Source organism: Trachemys scripta, chromosome 1 (assembly GCF_013100865.1).
Source record: "Trachemys scripta elegans isolate TJP31775 chromosome 1, CAS_Tse_1.0, whole genome shotgun sequence".
In the NCBI taxonomy this organism is placed as follows: Eukaryota; Metazoa; Chordata; order Testudines; family Emydidae; genus Trachemys; species Trachemys scripta.
Window position 1 is genome coordinate 184,565,951 of NC_048298.1, and position 10,909 is coordinate 184,576,859.

The 10,909-nt window shown below is 40.6% G+C and overlaps 1 protein-coding gene across 1 annotated transcript in view; it reads right to left on the bottom strand.

Annotated features, from left to right (window-relative positions):
- Positions 1 to 10,909, bottom strand: part of URB1 (URB1 ribosome biogenesis homolog) — a 79,665-nt gene that overhangs the window by 5,047 nt on the left and 63,709 nt on the right. Inside the window, exons 25-31 of the mRNA XM_034770176.1 lie at positions 10,153 to 10,398; positions 9,495 to 9,606; positions 7,399 to 7,505; positions 6,670 to 6,813; positions 4,767 to 4,876; positions 2,247 to 2,444; positions 335 to 576 (exon numbers count right to left, since the gene is read on the bottom strand). Of these exons, the coding sequence (XP_034626067.1) occupies positions 335 to 576; positions 2,247 to 2,444; positions 4,767 to 4,876; positions 6,670 to 6,813; positions 7,399 to 7,505; positions 9,495 to 9,606; positions 10,153 to 10,398 (1,159 nt within the window). The remainder of the gene's footprint in view (positions 1 to 334; positions 577 to 2,246; positions 2,445 to 4,766; positions 4,877 to 6,669; positions 6,814 to 7,398; positions 7,506 to 9,494; positions 9,607 to 10,152; positions 10,399 to 10,909) is intronic.

Consider the following 10,909-nt stretch of genomic DNA (forward strand, 5'->3'; position numbering starts at 1 on the left):
CCCAGAAAATATTGTCCACACAATCTGCCACAGTCATTATGCCATTCTGTCAGATAGAATATTTTTAACACTTTTAGTTTATTATGGCAAGCTGATGACTAAGCCTGCACACAATTTTTTTAAAACTGTATTTACTTTCATGTGAAAATATAATAAAATATATTTTTACAAACCACAATACCTGCTTTATTACTGATTTTTTTCTTACTTTAAAACTGGTTTCCTTTGGAAATATTGGTTCCTAAAAGCACTCAGAATCCACTTTTATTTGTTTAAACAAAGTTAAAAAACACTGCAACCGCTGCGCTTTTAAATCAACATTTTTAATACTTACTAAGCAACTCTTTGACTTGATATTTTTCAGCAGTTGTTTGCACATCTTCTTGGAGCTGCAGATTTCTTTCAATGATGCCCCACTTATGCAAGAGCATTAGGACATCTTTGTTTGAAAGGACACTCTCGTTTACAGTAAATCTGCCCATTTGTCTGAAGGCCTCAACAACAGTAGCTCGGTATCCTAGCACAGAACTGAACGTACTGAAAAACTGAGTGAGCGTGGCAAAATCCAAGTTGGTCCTATTTCAAAAAGAAAAAGGAAATTTTAAAAAAATTCATAAAATATATTTTTCTACATGTTAACCAAAAGAAAAAAGCTAAATACATGGCTATTTAAAGTCCTCTGATTTTTTAAATTTAGTTTCTTAGGATGCAAGAGGCAGTTAATCTCACTCAGACTGAATTTCTGCTGCTTCTCTCCATTAGTGCCTGATGGGACAGAGACAAAAAAAAAAATCACATACACCACAACTCTGCTCTACAGATTTCCTGCAGCCTGGAAAAGGTAACAGAAAAAGCCAGACAGCACACAGTAGTGTGGGAAATGCTCTGGTGCTTCATCTAAAAGTATTTATTTTACATGAGTTTTCAAACTTCAAGAGGGAAGAACAATACATTTATTTTTCATGTTGTGACAAACACCCATCTGGATGAATGACTAAGGTGGAATGAGACCACTGCTTATTGTACCAAACATCACCAGTTTCCTTGTCATCTCTCCTTGCTCACCATGACCTGGTTTGTCTGTTCTCTCAGCATAAACATCAAAAGACATCGGGGAAGACTGTAAACCCTTTGAGAAAGGGACTGTCTTTTTATCACACCTGTATTCTACACCTCGCACAATTACTATTATTGGCTAAGATTTTTCAAAGCCAACTAAGTGAGTTAGCCACACTACTCATTGAAGCTCCACTGAGTACGGAGTCAACTCCACTAGTGTCAGCTTTAAAAAGCTTAACCATGACTATATTTATTATTTGTATGGTAGCAACTAGAGGCTGAGATCAGTGCCTCACTGTGTTAGATGCTATACAAACAGAGACAGTCCCTGCCCCTAAGGGCTTATGATCTAAACAGAGAAGACAAATGATAAATAATAGTAATAAATCCTCTTCCTCTGTCAGGTGGGCAGTCCAGCTGCCAGCACACAGACAGGCTTCCACAGGGGAAGAACTGCCAGAGCTGGAGAAAAATTTTGGGTAACATTTTCAAAAGTGACTCAGGCACCTGGAACACTTTGTCATTTTTGAAAATTCTGCATTGTTAGCCTATACCTCCCTATACCACTTTGCCTGAGCCGGATTCCCCCACACAGACCACTTGCTAACCAAGGCTACATCAGATAATGAATGCAAACCCAGTCGGCGGGGTCTTCAGAAGGTATGGACCTATTCCCAGATCCTCAAGGGTATTTAAGCACCTAGCTCTCATTGATTTCAGTGGGAGTTAGGTGTCTAAATATCTTTGAGGATCTGGCCCAAGCATCAAGTAGGGACCTAGCAGAACTCATCAATGGAGACTGTGCCACTCGCTGTCCAGAATGTGGCCACTGCTCAGGCAGAGTGAGCTTGAAGCTTTTCAGGGAGGAGGCCTGCCAGAGAGCTGAAGTGCTGGATTCAGGCTCTGATCTAGCAGGAAAAGGACAAATTACATAATGCTGCCTTTTTAAAAACTACCTATCCAGTACTTAGAACATGAGTCACCTTACAGTCACCACTACATTGTTAATATTTTTAAAAGCAAAATCTTTCTGCACAAGTTTCTCCACCCAGGTTCATTATCACCATTTAAAATGGGGAAAGGGCTAATTTATCAGAGATTAAGTGAATTCATGATGGCCTAATATATTTCAAACTGAATAACAACGTGATTACATAAGCCTCGAAGCCTGATTGGAAAAGACTTACCGAATGTGTTTAACAAGCATGATCAAAACATACAGAAACTCATTTATAAGCTGAAGAGGAAGGAACTTCTGGTTCTCCTGCGGCTCTTTTTTGCAAAGAGTTTGAAGTGGCATCGCCCTTCCTTTGTTTCCTAAATTTGTTATCCACAGAGTATGGACTAAGGAGATTACACTGGTTAGCACCTTGTTTTCCAGAAACCTGAAAGACAAACAAAAATGTCTTTGTGGAATGCAGAAACTGACCTGGTCACCATCCAATCCATCTCCTAGAAGGAGTCACATGTTAGCATTTGGAGTTGAACATGCAGGCAGGCTTGAAGTCAATGGGGCTCCAAATGGGCTCAGGATTCTACCCAGGTAGAACTCGTTGCAGGATTGAGGCCTTGGTTGCCAGGCTTCCCCTATACATTGAGAATTTCCAACATTTCCTGTTTAGATGCCATAGAATAAAAAACACCTCTAAGGGTGGCAGTGTAGCCTAGTGAATACAGCATTGTTCTGGAATTCTGGAGACCTAGGTTCTATTCCCCACTCTGCCACTGGCCTGCTGAGTGACCTCAGACAAGTCACTTTGCCACTCTGTGCCTCGTTTCCCATCTGTACAATTTGTAACACTTTATAAGAGCTACATATTAATTATTATTATTATTATTATGAGGAATTGACAGAGCTTTCTGGCAAAGGTCCATAAATAGAACTAGTGATTTTTGACTCAACTATATCTTTCATTAAATCTGAGTAATTTTCCAAAGCAATCCATTAAACTGTAAACTATGCAACGGCCACCATTTGTTTTAGATCAATTACTGTTTAAAACAAGAGTTTCCCTTATGGTTTGTATTAAGGATTTTTCATTTGCAGATGACACCAAGCTGGTAGGGGTTGCAAGCACTTTGGAGGACAGGATTAGAATTCAAAATGACCTTGAAAAATTGGAGAATTGGTCTGAATTCAACAAGATGAAATTCAATAAAGACAAGAGCAAAGTACTTCACTTAGGAATGAAAAAAATCAAATGCACAACTACGAAATGGGGAGTAACTATCTAGGCAGTAGTACTGCTGAAAAGGATCTGGAGGTTACAGTGGACCACAAACTAGATATGAGTGATCAATGTGATGCTGTTGCAAAAAGACTAATATGATGCTGGGGTGTATTAACAGGAATGCTGTACGTAAGATACAGGAGGTAATTTTCCCATACTACGTGGCACTGGTGAGGTCTTAGCTGGAGTACTGTGTCCAGTTCTGGGTGCCACAATTTAGGAGAGAGTTCAGAGAAGAGCAGCAAAAATGATAAAAGGTTTAGAAAACTTGACCTATCAGGAAACAACTGGGCATGTTTAGTCTTAAGAAGAGTGAAGTGGGACTTGATAATAGTCTTCCAAGATGTTAAGGGCTGTTATAAAAAGGACTGTGATCAATGGCTCTCCATGTCCACTGAAGGCACGATAAGAAGCAATGGGCTTAATCTGCAGCAAGGAGTTTTAGGTTGGATATTAGGAAAAACTTTCTAACTATAAAGATAGTTAAGCTCTGGAATAGGCTTCGAGGGGAGGTGGTAGAGTCCCCATCATTGGAAGTTTTAAAAACAAATTGGACAAATTGGCCCGCGCCACTTCCCGCAGTTCCCATTGGCCAGGAATGGCGAACCACGGCCACTGGGAGCTGCGGGCGGCCGTGCTTGCGGATGGTCAATGTAAATAAATTGTCTTGCTGCCCGCCAGCGGATTAACCTGACAGACAGCGGGCCAGAGGTTGCCCACTATTGCTTTAGGAGGACAAATCATCAATCTTTCTTTTTCCATTAAAAGATCTATTATAGGTGTCTGCACGCTGATCATCAATCAATTGTCTGCATTTTATTAACACAACAAAAGCTATTATTATGTCTATTATTCATTACCTTGGAGGTCAGTGACCCATCCCACATAATTAGAAACAATTTGTTGCCTGATCATAGGCAAGGAAGATGCTTTCTAATCTAATCACAAAATAAGTATTGTGCATATTGGGCCAAATCCATGTTTCCACTTCCAGACAGGTGTGAAGAAAGGCACCTACAAAGTTTATGCTCTGCAAATTGATCTGCAGGTGGGCCTGGGAGCATGCTCAGTCTGTTTTTAGCACAGATTCTCCTGATTCCTTGTCTGTAGCTGGTAAGAATTATCTGTGCAAAAGGAAGGAAGGAGTGAGTGAGTGAGTTTACAGCCAATTCAGGATAGAGGATCAAATTAACAGCCATGCAGAGGTCATTGCAGGATTGGGTGCCTACAGCAACCTTTGAAGAAGTGAATGGCTAATGCGCTATCCTAATATGTCACCTTGATAGTACCTTTGTGAGAAACTTCTAAAAAACAACCCCCAAAATTTACTGACTGGATACCTCTATGTAAGTCTCTTTCACACACACAGATGTGTGAATAAACCTTTTTATTTTTGTTTTCAATTGCACAAATACTCCCTTTATACACAAAGAGTACAATTAATTCTCATTACAACAACATCCCCCTTCTATGTACCTTTTCTCCAGAATATACAATATCCAGGTTAAGAGGCTATGGTCTCGTATCAGTTCATAGGCTGCTTTAGTGATACGTGCAGCATTTTGCAGTATTTCCAGAATGTGACTCTGAAACAGAAAACAAAACATACTTTTATTTCAATAAACTATAGCTGTGGGCTAGTTCACTAGTATAAACATTTAGGAATGATAGAATAGTAATCTAATTTTTTGATAAGTTTTTATTCAAATGAAAACAACGACAAGACAGGGAAAATGCCTGACTGAACCCTATAACCTTCCACACAGACATCAGCTGGAGCCCCATAGTTTTGATGATATATCGCAGAGACGTAGGCACCCGTTCCTCACTGAACTTAAACAGATAAGCCGCATCAAAGCACGAGTCAATGGGACTACTGAAGGCTAGGTACATGCTTAAGTACTTTGCTGAATAGGGCCACAGAAAGGAAGTCTATCTGGAAGTTAAAGCACAGAATAGGGAGTCAGGAGACATGGCTTCTATGTTTAGCTTTTGCTATGTAACCAGAGGCAAGCTATTAAATTTCAGTACATCTCAGGTTTCCCCAGCTATAAAATCACAATAATGATACCTACCTTCCAGGGGTGTTGTGAGGCATAATGAGTTAATTTTTGTATAGTGTTCTGAGATTTTGTAAAGTGCCTGGATTGCAGTGTTATAGGAGTTCAAGGCATTTGTTATTGCATCACTTATGGCATTCCTCCACTGGGAACACCAATTGTTATACATTTTGTGATGTGAGTAAACAAAAATGTTTTTAAAATGTATTTTTAGAGGGATAGCTAATAGAGGCAGCTATTAAAATACCCATTCATACAGAAGTAAATCAAAAATGTGAACTATTTAGAAAAATTGGTGGACAATATCTAATCACATAAAGGCAAACACTGTAACAAAACATTTCAAGTTCTTCAGAATGGCCAAAGAACACCAGACTTTCTAATTTTGAGGCAGATATATTAGAATCATTAAAGAGAAGCAGTGCCCAGGCAACAAGATATTTTTTTATTTGTAGGCCAAGATTTTCAAAGGCAACTAGTGATTTTGGATACCTCAATTTCTGAGTGCCCAACTTGAGATACCATAAAGGACCTGATTTTCCAAGGGTGGATGCTCCACATTTTCTGAAAGTTAGGCTTCTTTAAGATGACTCAAGTTGGGTGTCCAAAAATTGAGGAAACAAAATCACTCAGTTTTAAAAATGCTGACATAAGCCTCCACTTTTCTCCATTGTAAGGATGCCCCCTATGTTATTGGATCAGGGGGTGTGCAAGAGAATCCTTTGGGGTTACATGCAGGAGGAGCCCTTTTATTTATTTATTTTTGCTTCGGCAGTCCGAGTGCCTTCCTTTTTTCTTTTTCTTTTCTCCTTTGGTAGAGCTGGCGCGGCAGGGGGTGCGTGCTCAAAATTTTTTTACTGATAGGGATGCATGATCAAAAAAATTTGGAGACCACTGACCTATAGGACTGAGCCCTTCATTTCTGACAAACTTATAAACAGGCTGCATTTCAGGTATAATGATGCAATACAACAAAGCAAGCTATTAATATTATTACTTTAGGCTAGTGTTTAGGGTTCAGTGAAGGTGGAATGCTGGCTTGTGAACCATCCTAAAAAGGGCAAAGGCCCAACTACGCAACTGAAAGTGCACAAATTACAATTTCAAAAGTTAGTTTCACTGGTGCAGATGAGGCCACTGACCATTACGGTCAGCTGGTGAAAAATGGTGCAGGTCCATGGTGAGAATGTGGCACATAGTCTTGATGTAAGTGGATATTTCCCCCCATACAATTGAACAATAGTAAGTTTGAAAGAAGAGCATCTATATGTCCCTTCTTAATTTGCTTGAAGTTTTACATTTTTTTCCCTTTTAATTACCTGGGAGGCTTCATCACACAGTGGACTGTTGAAGAAGCACAAAATGACATGGAAAATCCTCTGATAGTTGTACAGCTCATAGCAGTGCTTATCTCGCAGTCCTTCTCCAAGAAGCCCAAGAACCCATTCACGTTCTGTTTTGTGCTGGAAACCACATAGAAAAGTGCCAGAGTCACCAATTTCAAAGTAAAACATGCTGGGAAAAGCCTCAGCACAAACAATACAGTTTCCTACAAGTGGCAATATTAACTTTTCCGGACTTCCTCTTTTCAGTTTTTACCACCACAAAATGTAACCAACAGACAGATTTCTGCAGGAATAATGGGTCAATCGGGCAAGTGTGATCAGAGACAAAATGTAAAAGGTTGCTATTTCTAAAATATCTTCACTGATTTCAGCATTAATAACTAAGTTAGACTATCACTGTAAGCTCTTCAGGGCAGGGACTAGATCTTCATTCTGTGTTTGCATGGTGCCTGGCACAGTGGAGCTTTGATTCCTAATTGGGCCCACTAGGCACCACCACAAAAGAAATAATGAATATTTATATGAAAATAAAAATGAAACAAAAATGCCAGTAAATAATTACAAGTGTTGAGTAGAAAATAGCTGGGATTTTTTGGTTGATTACTAGATATTAACACCCTCAAGTCATAATACTGGCTAAGCCAGGCAATATATTGCTCTCTGAAGGTTTATGAAACATACAGGACATAAATCTCACATTACCTCTAAATCAAAGCTGTAGAAAAGCTGATAAAATCCCGGTACTTTCTTCAAGTCCAAGTACTGATGCGACAGAAGGAATTTATTTATCTTTGTGTACATGTGCTCCTCTGTGAACAGATTTCAGTGGTTATTGCCGAGGAGGGAAATGTAAGTGTGCACATTCACAACCTCACTGATGAAGTGAGATCTACACTTTATGTTGCCTCAGTAGATGTCAGAAATATTTCACTGTGTGGCAAGTATGATGTTCTCATACTGTAACAGTGAAGGTATTGTTGTTAACCATTAATTTTACTTAAAACAAAAATACACAACCAGAGAATGCACCAAGCAAATGATCACATGAATATTTAACACTGGTCAATTCTCAATACTGTACTTCCAAAGTTACCCTTCACTCAGAAATTAAAATCTACTGCAGAGTTAAAAGCAAACCCCTCAGTGAAATTCACAGATAAGCCCCAGGGAATCTTATTAAAAAATACAGGATATTAAGCATGGTGAAGAGTGTTACAGGAAAAGCAAACTCAAAATCATGGACAAATTCCAGACCATGCAATCATCGGTTTTAGCTTACAGGAAAACATCAGTACCAAAGAAACACACATCACTGAAACATTATGCAGTTATTCCACATTTTATATATTTGATAAAAGTAGCCATTTAGGGCAGGGATTTACCAACATTTTCCATATAGTGTGAACCACAGCTTAAAAGAGACTGTCTTGTGGACACCTGATCCTATTTGCAATACTGCAGACCACCTCTCCTCCCATACACCATCCTATAAACATTCTTGTGGCAATTACAGTAACTAATCAAACGGAAAAGTAATACAAGGAAAGTATTTTCCTATATTTTTAGATGTAAACACAGAGGAGAGCCAGCACACCATGCAAATTGCCAAGTCTCCACAGACCACATTTTTAAAACTTTTGTATTATGGCCAAATCTGGAGATGCACGCATTAATGCCTGGATTTAGGCATGCAAATATCCCACCTGGCTTGCACAGATATCAGGCTATTTGCATGACTAAGTCAGGCATGCACACATAGATTCTAAGTCCCAAAAGGACCATTAGATCATCTTGTCTGATCTCCTATATAACACAAGCCATTCGTTTTCACCCAGTTATTCCTGTACTGAGCCCAAAATTTGTGAAGAGAATATCCACCTCCTTTGCAACAGATTAGATGGGATCTGAACTGGCAACCACTTGCACACAAAGCATGACACTTTCCACTCCTCCAATAAGTCAGTGCATAAGATTTAGATTCTAATGAAGGTTTTTCCTCAAAACATTTGAAGGCATGCGGGATAGGGCACATAAACTCTGTCTCTGACTGGAAAGGGTTAAACAGCAATTTGAGGCTTAATTAGTCAAACCTTGCTACATCAGGGTTGGCTGTTAAGCCTGAAAGGGGAGTTTAAAGAGGGAAGTCCAGCAGCTGGACGCTGGTGTGGAGGGAGTACAGCAGACAGGCTGTCTTATGGATGGCAAGGAGCCTGACTGAAGACAGGAACCGTGATGACCTGCATGCCTGAGCCCCTGAGCAGAGCCGGTGCTAGGCATTAGCAGACTAAGCAATTGATTAGGGCCCCGAGCAGCTCAAGGGGACCCCCATTTGCTTTTTTAGTATGTGTTGGGAAGGGGGGAATATTCCTGCTTAGGGCTCCCGATGGTCTAGCACACCTCTGCCCCTGAGGGAGAAGAGGTGAGCGCCAGCCCCTCGACAGTGGGGTTGTTTAGGACACAGGAGCCTGTCCGGGCTATATATTTTTGTTGGCATTTTTGTAAGAGTCTCTAAGGCACTGGAAGGAGCTGAACTCTGTAAAGTGGTAGGACCAGGCCACGCCCACAGCTGGAGCAGATAAAAGGACAGTGGAGGAAACTGAGGTAGAGTTGCAATACATCTGGCTTCCAGGGGAAATGCTGGAGTGGAGACTGTGCTATAGCATGTCTCATGGTGGCTATGTTTACCAATATGCTTTGATTCTACAGTATCACTGAAACTAATCGTTCTATGCAATGTTGTTTTCCCTGCTTTAGCCCCAGAAGCTAAACCACAGAACATACAATTTAATCTACAATACCTGGTTTCAGCATTTGCTGCATCACTCTAGCAACGAAGAGGGTCAAAGAGAAAGTAAACCTGAGATTCGGTTGTCTGATTCCATTTTGCACAACATCCATAAGATAGAGGAGCTGTCGCACAAGAACAAGAAAGAGAAAGCTCTAGTATTACTCATCATCAGATAATACAGCAGGACGTTCCTCAATGGGAGTGTGGGAAAATAGGCCTTAATTGTATTTTACAAGTAACAAATCAAGCCACAATCCCAGCAGAATGACTGTTCTAAGAATTCCAAATGTTTTTTTTTTTAAAGCTCACTGATTATAATCATAATAAATACAGAAAGATGAAAACAGAATAGGAAAAAGGATAACAGATCTTTTAAAAAACCATTATATGAATTCAATCAACTCTTATGTACACATTTCTATAGCTGGGAATTGCTAACTCTGGGACAAGTGAAAGTGTGCGAGAAACACAATCCCATCTTTGAGGACAGACTAATAATAATACTAAAGACTGAATCAGGGCTTGAGAAACCTTTTTGCTCACCCATCCAAGGGCAAGTGGACACTAGAGGCTGGTGAATGGGTCCCTTCCAGGAATTAATTTGCCCTAGTCTGCCTACCAAGGCAGGTTCTAATATCATGGATAAGCTAAATCTAGAACATTTGTACCTGTCTCTGCTCTCGAAAGCGAGCTCCTTCCAGGTGAGAACGAAAGGAACCCAGGATATAGTACGCTGCTGCTCGCATATTGGAATCATAGCTGCTCAGGGCAGCTACTGTGAGGCCCAAAGCATTCACTTCCACAAATGCATGGCATGCCACTACACACTCTGTGGAAAGGAAAGAAGTTAACATTTCTAAAAGCAACAACGACAAAGAACATATGGCAATGCAATTCTTCACATTAACTTCCATTTAAAAACATAATTTCTGAAAGTTGAACTAGAAACTGTAAATTTAATTGACTGTAGCAATGCATGGTGAACACTCCAATACCCGGGTTAGGAAGACGCATTCTGCACACACACATCTAAACAAGAACATTTTAGTTTCCTTGAAGTCATGTTGGCCAGTTCCTAGTGTGCTATGATATACCAGAGCTCATCTTCAAGGACAACTCAAAGAATTCTGCCTGGTGCAAGAAGCTGGCTGGGCCTGGGATCAGGTAGAGTGGCTTGTTCAGCTCATGTTCTTAGCTTGCCAAACAGCAACTGTAAGGAAGACCAGGCTATAGAACAGGGGTTGGCAATGTTCGGCACGTGGCTCGCTAGGGTAAGCACCCTGGCGGGCCGGGCCAGTTTATTTACCTGCTGACGCGGCAGGTTCGGCCGATCGCGGCCCCCACTGGCCGCGGTTCGCCATCCCGGGCCAATGGGGGTGGCGAGAAGCCGCGGCCAGCACATCCCTTAGCCCGCACCGCTTCCCG